Source organism: Cyprinus carpio, chromosome A7 (assembly GCF_018340385.1).
Source record: "Cyprinus carpio isolate SPL01 chromosome A7, ASM1834038v1, whole genome shotgun sequence".
Lineage (NCBI taxonomy): Eukaryota > Metazoa > Chordata > Actinopteri > Cypriniformes > Cyprinidae > Cyprinus > Cyprinus carpio.
Window position 1 is genome coordinate 14007684 of NC_056578.1, and position 15401 is coordinate 14023084.

Genomic DNA, 15401 nt, shown 5'->3' on the forward strand with positions numbered 1-15401 from the left:
TAAGTGCATGTGGTCCCAGTGGTATTCTGTACTGTACCTAAATCAGTGTGTTTTTTTGTGTAAAGGTGTCAATGCCTCACCAGTGGTTGGAGGGGAACCTGCCGGTCAGTGCAAAGTGTGTGGTGTGCGATCGAAACTGCGGTAGCGTACGTCGACTACAGGACTGGCGGTGCCTCTGGTGCAAAGCCATCGTACGTCATCTTCCTGCCCCCTTTTTTGAAACCGTTCATAGTGCTGTGTTTATCATCCACACCCACAATATAGCATCACACCCAGTTCACTCTGAAACCATAACAACTAGATACCACATAAACACCTTTTACATAAACTTCCAGTTTACTGGAAGGACTGTGACATCATATTTATACAGGTGTGTACCCTGTGTAATCAGTGTGTCTCCACTGATGGGTATGAGACCTTCTGTGAGTAATCAGTAATGTATCTCTCTATACATTGCCTGTGTGTAGGTGCATAACAGCTGTAAGGAGCAGTTGGGAAAGGTGTGTCCTCTGGGTCAGTGTAAGGTCTCCATCATTCCACCCACTGCACTTAACAGCATCGACTCTGACGGTAAGGGTTGCCCTGGCAACTGCATCAGCTCAGCTGTCTCCATAAACCTGTACATTGTCATGCTTTTGTGTATGGACTTGGAAATGACATTGTTTAGTTGGAGTATAATCAATACTGTGAAAGTTAAATATGCTATTAAATATCGGAAGAAAAATAGATTTTCTGAAATAATGTTTTTACAGTTATTAACTATTTAATATACAATATGCAATATTTAACTATCATACAAAAGTTTGAGGTAAGTATTTTTTTAAGAAATGTATACTTAAATTTAGCATTAGCATAGGTTGCATTCAATTGATCAAAATGACAATAAAGACTTAAATTGTTATTAAAAATAGAAATTGTAAGATTTATTTTTCAAATAAATACAAAAAAAATTTCAACATTTTAAAATTCTACATTAATCAAAACTTACTAAAAGTACTGTGACAGTTATGGTATCATTATACTTCCATGATACATATTAAAATGTAATTTTTAAGTCAGTATTGTCATTGTCTTCTGCTACAATCACAATAGAGATGTTCTTAAAGTGTTTAAAGCTGCCTACATTTCCAAACATGACATCCCTCCCAAATTCTTCTCCTCTCCTTCTCTCACTGCCACTCTCTCTCCTCCTTCTAAAATCTCTCCATTGTCCCCCTTCATCATCCCTTGCTCTCCACAGGCTTCTGGAAGGCCACCAGTCCATCCTGCTCGAGTCCTCTTCTGGTGCTGGCGAACAGTAAGAGTGGTGACAACCAGGGTGTGAAGTTCCTGCGCAGGTTTAAGCAGCTACTAAACCCTGCACAGGTCTTTGACCTCATGAATGGCGGCCCACAGCTGGGGTGAGATCAACACCCGCTTATCACACAATGCAATATCAATTAAAAGGCTTTGTAAGGCAATAAAAGTGTCAGGAATCAGTCTCAGTAGCTTAGCTTTTACAACAACCAAATATTTGGGGAAGTCGTGGCCTAATGGTTAGAGAGTTTGACTCCTAACCCTAAGGTTGTGGGTTCGAGTCTCTGGCCGGCAATACCACGACTGAGGTGCCCTTGAGCAAGACACCGAACCCCCAACTGCTCCCCGGGCACCGCAGCATAAAATCGCAGCCCACTGCTCCGGGTGTGTGTTCACGTCACGTCACTTTCAACTGCTGTATGTGTGCACTTTGGATGGGTTAAATGCAGAGCACGAATTCTGAGTATGGGTCACCATACTTGGCTGTATGTCACGTCACTTTCACTATTTTTATTTGATAACTGTAATGAAGTGTTTTCAGACTTAGTGCAGCTTTTAATAGAATTCATGTAAATTGTATGTTTTAACATAATTTTGTTGGCAAAGTAAATTTTCCCTACGAACTGTATTTGTTGTTTTATGTTTTTGTTTGTGCATTCAGGCTTCGTCTCTTCCAGAAGTTTGAGACCTTTCGTACCCTGGTGTGTGGTGGAGATGGGAGTGTGGGCTGGGTTCTGTCTGAACTGGACAAACTCAGCCTGCACAAACAGGTCAGAATAACTTGGAGAAAAAAAATGGTTCTTACATTTTAATAAAAGATTATGAAAACAATCATTGTTTTAGAATAACGTGCACCGGTGAATGTAAAAATAGACCAGAGACATCTATGCTACCATTCAAAAATGTGGGGTCAGTCATTTAAAAAAAAAAAAAATCCTTTATTTTTTTTCCTGAAAAAAAAATATGCATTAAATTGATCGAAAGTGTCAGTAAAGATATTTATAATGTTACAAAGGATTTCTATATTTCATATACAATAAATTTCTATTTTCAAAGAATCCTACAAAAAATAAATATCATCATTTATACAAAATAAGCAGCATAAGTGTTTTCACCATTGCTAATAATAAGAAATGTTTCTTTAGCACCATATCAGAATAATTTCTGAAGATTTGTGTGACTGGAGTAATGGCTGCTAAACATTCAGTTTTGACTTCACAGGAAAAAAAATACATTTTAAAATACATTATTAAAATAGAAATCAGTTATTTTAAATATGAATAATTTTCACGATACTACTGTTTTTACTGTATTTTTGATCAAGTAAATGCAGCCTTGGTGACCATAAGAGACTTCTTTGAAAATCTTACAAACCCCAACATTTTTGAACGGTAGCGTACTACACAATACATAGGGTCACATCTTCATTGCGTTGTGTTGTGTGTGTAACAGTGCCAGCTGGGTGTGTTGCCGCTGGGTACAGGAAATGACCTGGCACGTGTGCTGGGATGGGGAGGATTGTGTGATGATGATGCTCAGCTGCTGCAGATACTGGAGAAACTAGAGAGAGCTACAACCAAGATGCTAGACAGGTGAGACAAAGAGGGAGAATGAATGAGTGGATGAATGGATGGATGAATGAATGACTCTCATCAAACTCTCTCTGTACCTGAATGTGTGTGTGTCACAGATGGAGTGTGATGACCTTTGAAGTGCCCACCAAACAGACTCCAGCTATTGTAAAGGAGGAGGACCCATCAGACTCTCCCCTACAGGTGACCTTGTAATATTTCACAATATTGCTGTTTTTACTGTATTTAAATAAATGCAGCCTTGGTGGGTGCAATAGACTTTCAGAAACATAAAAAATATCACCAACCCCAAACTTTTGAATACAAGTGTAAATTGTGAGTCTAGTTTTGTTATTTTATGTCTAATTGTAGGTCCAGATTACACAATATGCTGATTCTGTAGCCACTCACTTGACCAAAATCCTGGACTCTGACAAACACAGTGACATTATATCATCTGCTAAGTGAGTATAAAGATGTTAAAGAGGGTTATGTTCATAGTAGTTAAAAATCCTTTTGAAACCTCAGAGTTTTGTCTTCTTATCTCTTTCTATCAAAGGTTTCTGTGTGGAACAGTTAATGACTTTGTGGCTGAGGTCGGCAAAGCTTATGAACGGGCCACAGAGAATAGAGAGGAGGCTGATGCTATGGCCAAAAAGGTAGATCTGGAGGCTATTTTAGCAGTTAAATGATGAGCCTAAAAAACATGTACATTTTTAAATAAACAGACAAATGATGAGTTAAATGAACAGTCAAACAGAGCCAAATGAACATCCAAAAAATGAGTGAATTAACAGTCAAAAGATGAATTAAATGAAAATCAAATAAATAGTTAATTGAAGAGTCAGACAAAAAGTCCTGTTCTAAAAAAAACTGTTTGGATTTGTGCTTGGTGTGTCTCTCTCAGTGTGCCATGTTGAACGAGAAGCTAGACTCTCTGGTTAAGGCTCTCAGTGAAGACGCCAATGCCCAGCTGGTGCCATCTGGGACAATCTCACCAGACGAGAGCAACTCTGATCAGTCCAGACCCTTCAGATCAAGAGAGCAGCTGATGCTGAGGGCCAACAGCCTGAAGAAAGCACTCCGACAAATCATAGATCAGGCAGAAAAAGGTAATTCTTCACTGTGTATATGAGTGGAAAGTAACTGGATTTTGGACCAATGTTTGATTACATAGAATAAACATCAAGAAGAACATGATTTAAGTATTGCAGAGTACTGTAAGACAAAACTACTGTACTTCATTCAAACAATTGTGAAATGACAACACGTTCAAAACTTGCAAAAGAGAAAAACCTTTTAGATTTTAATTTCTGGTATGTTTATCTTGATTGTATTTAAATAAGGTAAAACTAAAATCTGTTGTTTGCAGATGTACAGTGCAGGAATGACACAGCATGTAACAGCAGCTACTTGACTACTTGAGTCAATATTTAATTTGATTGTTGTTGACTGTTTTCTCTCAGTGGTGGATGAGCAGAACAGACACACCCAGGTGCAGAGAATGTCGTCCTCCTCATCAATCAAAAGATGCAGCAGTGAGGACCTCAAGGAGGCAGAGCCACGTGAGTAACAAACTCATTTTATGAATATTAATACTGTAGATGATGCATAGCAATTAGATCCTTAGTGTTTCTCAATTTATCTTTTCACTGAAATGTTTTTCCTCAGCTCTGGCTCTGAAATTTTATTCAAACTATTGACATTTTCAAATATTGCAGCTGTTCTTAACAAAATAGCAGACCGAATTGCAGCTGTCCTTAACTGGTTGGTTTATTAAATCACCAATCACAGTCCGGGAATAAAACCCCCCAGTTAAAGGATCTTTGCTCATTTTGTGAATATGAAGGTCAGCTGTAGAAATTATTACTAAGGGCATTTCTAATATAATACAGTCCAATACAGCATAAAATTAAATGTATAAATTAAGGGGATACAAAAAATAAAAGTGTGTATGCAGAATGTCCTGGTGGGCACCATTGCTTCAGTTATGTTGAAACGGAAACTATATCATGCAACCCAGACGCTGTCTAGAAAAGGTCGTCCCTCAGAACTGTCTGTGTGAGCAGGGAGACGGGAAAAAGGAAAAGGCCAAGGATCACTTGAAGGAGCAACAGTTAATTAACATCAACTGTATCAACATCCATAACACTGTTTAGCTCACATAAAGGGCACTAAAAAAAAAAAAAAAAAAAAAAAAACATTTTCCATGTACTTGTTGTATTATTTTTAATCCTTGTTATATTTTCATTGGCATTATCAAAATAATTTTTCTAACCTATTTTTAATGTATTATTTCCTTACATAAATCACTGCCACATGGAAATGATTTGGGTGTTTCTGAGTCCTTAGAAAAAAGAAAATTTACTTTTCTCTCTTGTCCGTGTTCTCAACAAAAGCAATCAAGTACATTTTCAAAGAAAATAACTTTACTTACCTGACAAGCTTTTGTTCTGTCTATTGGAAATTGAATAATAAATTTAGCACACTAAACTGTTATATGTAGAATGTATGGGAGCAAATGTCTGTTGTTTTATGTGTTTTTGCACAATGAAATCTGTTAGTGTTTAATGTTCTGTTGGAGTTTTGGGGGTTACGACTGCACTGAGGAGTAGAGCTTGTGATTCAGCTGAGGATGGGACAAAGAACATTAAGTCTATTGCCATTGTAGTGATATATGCTTCCCTTTCCTATACTCATTATTATATTTAGAAAGCTGTAGGCTACAAGACACGTGTTTGAGTTTATTTCTCCAATTGGTTTTAATCAATTTAGTTATGTTTCAGGTTAATTAAGTAGATTTTATAGAGTTCAGAGTTTCATTCAGTTTTAAGAAATGTAGTTACTCTTTTTTTAATAGACTCAAATTAAAGTATAGCCTGAAGTTCTAAAGCTTCAAATATTTAAAGTAGATGATTTTAGTTCATTCAACCACTTACCTAAAAGAATAAGTAAATTCAAAAGCACTTTTTTTCAGGGTGGTTTGAAAACCATTATTATGTATTATTATTACGCTAATTTTTGTAGTGGTGCTATGTTTTTTTCTTATGGCTGCATCTCTCTCTTTCCCTTCATTTCATTGACAGGTCAAAACACACTGAGTCCAACTACTACAGCCCCTATTTTGCTGGAGAAGTCAGAGAGCTTCAGTTCTGTGCTTTTCTCTGAAGAGTATGTGTAAGACTGTGCAAACACACACATGCGCTCATTTAAGGGCTCTTATCTTTTTCCAGATAAGTGCAGTAATGACATCTGAGGTTCCAGCAGCTCTAAAACCATGCTGACAATGTAATAACCCACAGTGTGTTTGCTATTGCACTCACTGACACACTAGTCCAACAGTCTCAGACATAAATCTGTTTTCGTATGGAGTTCTTCATTGACTCTCAGAGATTATCTTTGGTTACTGGACACTCTATGGCTTTGCTTTAAAACCTAGTGAACTGCATGCTTAGAGTTTGTGCTTTGAACTTTTTAAAAAAGCACATTAAGTTTTTGACCACATGTTTCCATTTACAGGCTTTAGGAATCATGTTTACTATGTTTGCATTTACTTAATTACAAAGCTGAAACTATGTAAACTGTCGGTTTTTATCAATTTAATGTGTCCTTGCTTTATTTAAAAAATTTTAAATAAAAAATCCTACTGACCCCAAACTTTTTTGTAATGTATAAATATCATATAATGCTTAATAGAAGATTAGACACTTAGTGCTCCTCATATCCATCATTAAAAAATACTTGTCTAACAAACCCAAAACCATTCACCTTTGTGACATTATAGCAATATCATCTATAAATAAATGTAGATTTTCACTGTTTATTGTGAACGATGTATGATGAATACAGTCCACCTTTGCTGCTCATTTAGCACTCCATAAATGTTTCTGATTCATACTGTAAGTGACTCAGCTTACACACACTCATGTTCCACAGGCAGTGCACAGAAAAGTGTGTGATGAATAACTATTTTGGCATTGGGCTGGATGCCAAAATATCTCTAGAGTTCAACAACAAGAGAGACGTGCACCCAAAAAAGTGCAGGTAAGAGAGAAAAATCCTTGTTAATTTCTGCATAGAGTTCACCTAATCATTATGAATGTGTTACTAGTTACAGATATGCTTTTTGATTTTCAGTAACCCTGTTTTTTGCTGTTGTTGTTGTATTAAATGTTGTGTTGATATAATGTTGACTGAAACTGTGAAATCTTCTATGTATTTAACAGTAGTCGCACTAAAAACATGATGTGGTACGGAGTGTTAGGGACCAAAGAACTGGTGCAAAAAACCTACAAGAACCTGGAACAAAGAGTCCAACTGGAGGTATGAGCACATGCCAGACAGACAGAGAGAAAGAGAGTATAAGATGCTGATATGTGGGCTGAATGCATTTCTTCCTTTCTGACCTTTATTGGAAAGACAAAGCACTCTTTTTGCCATTTACTTCACTTCACACACTATGAATGATGCTCTGCCACTGTGTGTGTTTGTGTAAATGTGTGTATACTGTTCATCCATGTAAGTGGTCATGGTTTCATGTTTCAAACGTTGTTCTGAGAATCTGTACATCATGTAGCCCTTCTCTTTCTCTCTGTGTGCAGTGTGATGGAGTGCCCATGTCCTTGCCCAGTCTTCAGGGTCTTGCTGTTTTGAACATCCCCAGCTATGCAGGAGGCATTAATTTCTGGGGTGGCACCAAAGAGAACAACGTGAGTCCATCAATGAAACCGAATTTCAGTTTAGTTCAGTTCAGCTCAGAGCTTATAACTTAACTTTCTGGAGGGCTGTTCGGTTCAACAAAGTGAAAATCATCTCAACAGATGAATCTGTGCTATGCATTTATCTTCAGTGCATCTGTTTAATGTTCTGAGCTGTCAATAAACAGTGGCTCCTGGCCAGTTTCTTCCTGCAGATATGACTTTCAGAATGCATCAACCACATTTACAACCACTCATCAATCCATCAATTCCCTTTCATCATAATTTCTCAAGAGCAATTTGTCAGTGTGATAAAATGCATTGTAGAGTATAAACAAGAAGCAATATGAAACAGGTGTGGAGAATAAATGATGGAAAACAGAAAAGATGCAATGAGTATGCTAATATACAGTACACTGAAGACTAGTAAATAGATATATTTTATGCTCTTGCTCATGCAATATTTTTTAAATATACAGTGTAATAGATGCCAAAAAAGTGAGGAAAAAAAGTATATTACAGAGGATCACCTAACTGGGGTGACTTTGCGTTATCGGATCTAACTCACATCACTGTAACAGATTCTTTCCTGTGAAGTGTATTTGGAATATCATGATGTCATTTCTCAACAAGAGTCAGAGTGTACATAAAATTTGTTTGATTTTATTATCCTTACAACATGCAGATTTAGGTTGATAGAAATAATTATTTATAGATTTGTGTTAATAAAGTATCAGATGTTGAGAATGTGGTTCACCGATGGAAATTATGAAAATTTGTCTTCTGTTGTATTTTTTTGTGTAGAATTTTGGGGCTCCATCTTTTGATGATAAGAAGTTGGAGGTGGTGGCTGTGTTCGGCAGCATGCAGATGGCCATGTCTCGAGTCATCAACCTACAGCATCACCGCATCACACAGGTCAGAATCCAAACACACAATTCAGAATTTCAAAACTCTTCCTTTCAAGGAATTGAATTCAACCACACCCTAACTGGAATTCGATCAGAATGACGAGACTTGCAATTGCAATTCATACGATGGAGAAATTTTATTGATTTTGTGACAACACAATGATTGCAGCAGTTGGTTTAATTGTATCTAATTTACTCAGTTAAGAGATTAGGGTAAACTAGAGCTTTGGGGGAGAATTGTTTTTCCACCATGGCAAAATTAAACTTAACATTTATCAAATATGATGAAATGTACAGTACTCAGATTAAATACAGTTTTTTTAAAGGATAGCTGTATTCTTAAATATTGATTATTAATATCATCTAATGTTGTTTCGTGTATGAGAAGGTTTATGGGAAATTTATGATAAATGTTTTAATAATATGTATCATTTGGGTGAATTAAACATTATTAAAAATAATCTTCCATCGTGTGCTATCTCCTCAGTGTCGGCAGGTGAAGATCACTATCTTGGGTGATGAAGGTGTGCCAGTGCAGGTGGACGGCGAGGCCTGGATTCAGCCTCCTGGCATCGTCCAAATTGTCCACAAGAACCGAGCCCAGATGCTCACCAGAGACCGGGTCAGTGTGTGCGCGTGCGCCCATCTTCTTTTCTCTTCTTTAAAAATGTCTATAAACTGTCTGAACAGAGCAGCATCGCCTGATCATTTTCACTCGTATGGGATTCTGATAAGCTGCTGTCCCCACTGGACTAACCTAACCTAATTACACCAGAAAAACAAGCTTTATCAGCTTAGTTTTGCAGACAAACTGCACAGTCAAGTCACCTCTATTTATAAACAGTTATAAAGCAGCTTAACAGTAATAAACAGGGAAAAAACAATAAATACGAGACAAATTCGAATTATTCTGTAAAACACTACAATGACGTCAGTTCAGTTCAATAACAGTAATAATCATCAGTTAGGAAATGAGTTCTGTGTGCAGCTCTACAAAGTCAATAGTGATGCTATTCAGCTCGAGTCAGTTCAATGTTGATACAAGTTCAATAACAGTGTTGATGTTGTAAAATTCATCAATTATGAAACAAAGCTGATTAAGAAATAAAGCAGCTCTACTCTGCTCCATCAGGTGACAGAAATGGAGGAAAAAACCTTGAGAGTTTTCCTCTGACCAAATGAATGAACACAGTGTAATTTAGGATTCCAGGCTGCATCAGTCAGTATTGGGATACTGTATATCACACTGGCATTACCAGCCCCCCCCCCAAAAAAAATTCAAAAGATATCTCTTATGCTTTCTGAGGCTGCATTTATTTGATTAAAATACAGCAAAAACAGTAATAATGTGAAGTATTATTGCAATGTAAAACAACTATCTTAAATTGTTTCCATTTCAGTTTTCTAATTTAATATATTTTACAGTGTAATTATTCCTGTGATGGCAAAGCTACATTTTTCAAAGCTGTATTTTCACTCTTTTGAGTCACATGATCCTTCAGAAATCATTCTAACATGCTGATTTAGTGCTCAACGAACATTTTATATTATTATCATCAGTGTCAGAAGTATTATAGCCCCTTGTTCCCAGCCCCCTAAACATTTCTGACCTCAAACTTGAGTGCAGATGTGCATTCTGTCATCATTGTCTGTTGATATGACAACTAGGCGTTCGAGAGCACGCTGAAATCATGGGAAGACAAGCGGAAAGGTGACAGCCGGCCAGCCCGGCCCCGACTGAATTCCCAGCAGTCCATGGAGTATCTGAGTGAAGAAGAATGTGCGCAGGTCCAGCAGCTTGGTTTAGTGGCCGACACACTCATCAACAGGTGTGTCTATGTGTGCCCATAAGAAGAGTCTGTGACATCCACACAAATTTAGTTTGTAACCCAACAGCAATGTCACTCCTCAGTGAATATCAATGCATACATTTGTGGGAAGCTATTTTATTTGAGGGCTATTGAAGAAATGAGCTCTTTCTGTTTTACCTGAAACCACACCCATGACTGTAACTTCTAATCCTCAGAAACACACTTCCTTGTATTCATTTACAAGTAATTTTACTGTCATAATTACATTTAAAATGATGTATTAAAGTCATATGTGGAGGAAAAACGTGTTTTGCTGCAGCTGTATGCATTGTGATGATGTTTTGTAGGATCCGGGAGGTGGCTAAGACTCATAAGTTGGTGGAGCAGGAATTAGCTCATTCTGTCAATGCCAGTGCTGCGGTCTTGAGTGAAGCCTTCCCCTCCAAACCCTCCAGCCCTGAGGTGACCACAGCACTTTTGTTGTTGGACTGTTAAGTTTAGAGAATTGTTAACAATCAAATCAACACAGTTGACACATTTTTGATGTTCCAGCTGCTTTATTTTGTTTGTATGGCAGTAAAAAAAAAAAAGTATGAATATAATATATGTATATAAATATACTGTTAAAAGGTTTGGAGTCAGTATGATTTTTAAAGAAATTAATACTTTCATTCAGCGAGGATGCATTAAATTGATCAAAAGTGACAGCTAAGACTTTTGAAAGACAATATAAAGACATTGCTACAAAAAAAATTATATTTCAAATAAATGCTATGCTTTAGATTTTTAAATCAAAAAATCCTGAAAAAGATGTATCACAGTTTACAAAAAAATGTTATGAAGTAACTGTTTTCAAAATGAATAATAATCAGAAATGATTCTTGAACAGTATATCAGAATGATTTCTGAAGGATCATGTGACACTGAAGACTGAAGTAATGGTGGTTGACGATTCAGCTTTGGCATCACTGGAATACATTACACTTTAAAATGTATTAAAACATTGCTAAACAGTTATTGTAAATTGTAATAATATTTAACAATATTACTGTTTTTACTGTATTTTTGTCGTCTAAATTCAGCCTTGGTCACTGTAAGTGACTTCTTTTACAAAAACATTAAAATATCTTACTGACTCCAATTTTTTGAACGGTATGATATTATATACAGTCCAAATGTGAGACACCACTGGTGAATATGATTGTAAGAGTCTGTCCCACTTTTGCTTTAATGACGGCATCACTTATTGTAAGCTACATGAACTAGAACCTGATGTGGAACCAAGGAAGCTATAATAAAGTAGTTAATGTCACAAATATTCTTTAAAAACCTGGAGCATTCAGCTTTTTTTGCAAGTTTAATCTGAATTTAATAACTGTGTGAACCCCACTGTATATATTCATAGCTCATAGCAGCGAGGGAGGTGATGAGGATCAGCTCAGTCCAGCTCTGCTTTAAAGGTTAAAAAATGCACCTTTCAGTCTCCAGCAGGAATAATAGCAGGTCCTTTCTTCCTGCTGGGACTTTCAGCATGTTCTTATTGAGCTGCTCATGCTGTTCTCCACAGGACCTCCATTGACCAGCCAATAGAAGAAAAACTGAAGGAACTCAACAACACTGTGTGTTAATCACTGAACAGCAAGAGTCTGTCAGGACGTCAAACTAAACTTGAGCTGTGACTGTGTGTGTGTGTGTGTGTTTTCTGCAGGGTTTGAGTCGCAGTACAGCTGTAGACATTGTCAACAGCAGTAAAGTTCTTCAGCAAGAGACCAAGATGCTGCTGGAGGGGAAACTGCTGGTGAGCGGCATCACTCTCTCTCTCTCTTTCTTTCTCTTGCCTGTTCTTGTTCATAAGTAATGCAGTCAGAAATATGATAAAGACATATTTTTTGTATGTGTGTGTGTGTGTGTATAGCAGTTGGAGTCTTCTCAAAAAGAGGAGCTTCTTTCCACAGTGGACAGTCTCAGCACTGAGTTACACAAGCTGGAGGACATTAACTGGATCTGGCCCAGCATGCACTGCTCTGAGGAGGTTTGTCCTACCCAGCATTCATGTCTCCAGTGCATAACTTTGAGTGTGACCCTTTGGACTTGCATTTAAGCTAGCATTACTTTATCTATAGAGCACAACAGTTGGATTCCAAAAGTTAAAAGTACATTCATTTCTCCAAATAGATTTTATATTTAAATATGGTGTGATTTAAACTTACTAGTCGATGGTTACAATACAACTGAAATTTTTTTTTTGATGTTTTTGAAAGAAATCTCTTGTGCTGAGTTTAATCAACAAATACAGTACAATAGTGATATGAATAGTGATGTGAAACATTACAATTTATAATAACTGTTTTCTATTTTAATATATTTTAAAGTGTAATGTATTGTAATGGCAAAGCTGATTACTCCAGTCCACAGTGTCACATGATCCTTCAGAAATCATTCTAATATGCTGATTTGATGATCAACAAACATTATAAATATGAATTTTTATAAATGTTTAAAACAGTTGTTCTGCCTAATTTGTTTGTGGAAACAGATTTTTTTTTTTAAGAAGTGGAGAAGTTCAATAGAACAGCATTGATTATAAATAGATATCCTTTGTAATATGTCTTGATTAGTTTAATGCATCTTTGATAAATAAAAGTATGAATTTCTTTCAGAAACCGCTTTAGATTTTTTTAATCCAAATTTTGGAATGGAAGTGTATATACTTTTAAATGGCATCATCATACATGGTATCATTTTTTGTTCTGAATAAACTAACATAATTTGGCAGTTAATCTCTAGCTAGGTTGCATTATGGCATAAAACTGATCATGTGACAAGAATAACATACATCACATGCATTTCTGGATTCCAGCTTATTACAATGCATATCACCCCATCTTTCTTCCTGTGTACCTTTGGTTCGTTTAATACCAGGACTCGTCCCGTGTGCCAGGTAAAAGCAGTATGAAGCTGAAAATCATGCCCAAGGGGAAGAAGGAGAGAGAGAGGTTACATAAACAGCGGTCCAGCGGCTCTCTGTCAGGTAAAACACAGCCTCACAATCTCACTGTCATGCTGAATTATTGACCGTAACACTGCAGTGACTGTAAACTACAATCAGAGGCCTAATTGTAAACAAATTATTTCTCCTTGTATTATTATCTCCTTGTACAATTGTCAGAAGTTTCGAAGCATTATGATTTTTAAATGTTTTTAATGAAGTCTCTTATGCTCACAATTAATTGTACTTCAACTCACAACCCTATTCTGAACACATTTGTTTGCACCGCTCAGGATCTTGGGATATCAGAGGCGGGATGTGTGATGTTGTTTCTTCGGGCAACTGAAGAGCTGAAGTGGTTTGCTGCACCTCTGTCATGAGGACACACTCTGCCACGGGACACTGCTTCACGGCCAGTGAGGAGGACGTGAGACCCGCTGTGCAGACACATGCCCACCCCAGTGTTCGTGAACGGCCCGGCACTGCATTACTGTGCTTCTGTTCGTTTCTCCTCTGCCTGCGGATGGTGTCACAGGAAATGCTCATCATCAGAGAGCAGGAAGTGGATCATCCATCATCTCTCTGTTTTCAGCAGGGCAACTCCCGTGCATCACCTAATCCGTTCTGTTTTTTAATCTTATTTCATGATCTTGCTACTTTTTTTCTCTTTTTATTAATATTCAAGCTGTCAGACACAAACTATAAAACTTAATTCACACTCCAAAGAAAAAAAATAATTTATTTGGCCCCGTGCTGTCGCCGCCTGAACAACAAGAAAGGAACAAATTAACTCAAACAAAACAATTGTATTGAAATTAAGACGAACAAGTGCAAAAAAAAAAAAGAATATCCTGATGAATGAATGTATGGTGGACCTGTATTATACGTCAAACTGGCTGAATAGTTCATCTGCATCTAGTCTCTGTATCTATCAAAAGACCATCTAGTTTCTGCATGCCTTTCATGCCCTTATGCAGAAAAAAAGGTCTATTTATTTTTTCTTTTTACTCTCGGATCGTCAGCCAAGCTGTGATGGTGTATCACTAGTGTGTTAATTGAGCCGTCGTTCTAGAAGCTTCAGTGCCGTAACTCTTGTGCCAAGTAAGTAAATGGAGCGCAGTGGTTTAAAGTGAGCTGTTTCTTTACTATTTTCTGCAGGGAAATGTTGTGAAAGAAAGTGATGCTGTATGTCGTACATTTCAACATCTTTGATCTCGCCTTGCACTTTAATATAGAAAACAAATGTTTAAAAATGCAAACTTAAAAGGTTGTTTTTTGTCATAAGAAAACTGGTATCCCATTCAAGGAAAACCTATGATGAGATACGTTACATATAAGACAGTATATAATCTAACTTATGAATGTTATTAAACTGTTGGCCCTTTTCAGGGGTCAGGACATGGAAACCCTGAGGGAAAGCAAAACTTGAACTTGCCTAATGTGTGGATCACAAACAGTATTTATCAACAGACTCCAATGGTACAGTGTAACACGTTTCCATTAAACTAAATAATATACACAGTACTGGATAATTTAATTGTTTTCTTGATAGTTGTGAGCCAAAGTCTAACAGTATTGCTCTGTAAAAAAGAAAAAGACATTACAAATATGGTCTTGGTATGAAAGTTTGATGGACAGTCTAGGTGCTGATTGTGCCTCTAAAACTTGGACTGTATTTTTTTATTATTTTGCATGTCTTTGTTGTAAACTTCCTCATCTGTGATGAATTATTGCTGTGTGGTGTTTAGTTTTGATTGACATGGCAAACATTACTTTGACCATCTCCACGTACCAGCACATTTATTATGACCGTGGTAATCAGGTACAAGCGGAAGGCAATGATTTTATGAACAGAAGATTTATTTTTGAATTTTACTTTGAACAGAGAAAAAGAACCAAAACTGAAGAGATTGAATTTTTATTTGCTGGTACCAATCCTCTTCATTGTCAAGACTACTGTTTACTTTTAAGATGTATTATTTATCCTTTTTATTTAAACATTTTTGCCATATGGGTTGCAGTCAAGCTTCCATGGCCTTGGACTCTGTTTGACTGCAATCACCTACTTCAGGATTGTTGCTCTCGACTTGACTCAAAAATAAAGTGTGGCCATTGCTGTTTGACTT

General features: G+C 36.9%; 1 protein-coding gene across 5 annotated transcripts in view; it reads left to right on the plus strand.

Annotated features, from left to right (window-relative positions):
- Positions 1 to 15398, plus strand: part of LOC109087533 (diacylglycerol kinase delta-like) — a 67581-nt gene extending 52183 nt beyond the window's left edge. For 2 of the 5 annotated variants that reach the window (XM_042759789.1, XM_042759791.1), the window contains 22 exons: positions 66 to 191; positions 468 to 570; positions 1241 to 1400; positions 1958 to 2066; positions 2749 to 2888; positions 2987 to 3071; positions 3240 to 3331; positions 3427 to 3526; positions 3775 to 3979; positions 4334 to 4432; positions 5954 to 6044; positions 6804 to 6911; positions 7094 to 7190; positions 7469 to 7576; positions 8369 to 8482; positions 8963 to 9097; positions 10144 to 10304; positions 10634 to 10748; positions 11995 to 12084; positions 12202 to 12318; positions 13209 to 13317; positions 13569 to 15398. In XM_042759789.1, coding sequence (XP_042615723.1) covers positions 66 to 191; positions 468 to 570; positions 1241 to 1400; positions 1958 to 2066; positions 2749 to 2888; positions 2987 to 3071; positions 3240 to 3331; positions 3427 to 3526; positions 3775 to 3979; positions 4334 to 4432; positions 5954 to 6044; positions 6804 to 6911; positions 7094 to 7190; positions 7469 to 7576; positions 8369 to 8482; positions 8963 to 9097; positions 10144 to 10304; positions 10634 to 10748; positions 11995 to 12084; positions 12202 to 12318; positions 13209 to 13317; positions 13569 to 13621 — 2517 coding nt within the window. In that variant the 3' untranslated portion in view covers positions 13622 to 15398. The remainder of the gene's footprint in view (positions 1 to 65; positions 192 to 467; positions 571 to 1240; positions 1401 to 1957; positions 2067 to 2748; positions 2889 to 2986; positions 3072 to 3239; positions 3332 to 3426; positions 3527 to 3774; positions 3980 to 4333; positions 4433 to 5953; positions 6045 to 6803; positions 6912 to 7093; positions 7191 to 7468; positions 7577 to 8368; positions 8483 to 8962; positions 9098 to 10143; positions 10305 to 10633; positions 10749 to 11994; positions 12085 to 12201; positions 12319 to 13208; positions 13318 to 13568) is intronic. The other 3 variants (XM_042759790.1, XM_042759787.1, XM_042759788.1) reach the window with 3 other exon arrangements.
- Positions 15399 to 15401: the final 3 nt, after the last annotated feature.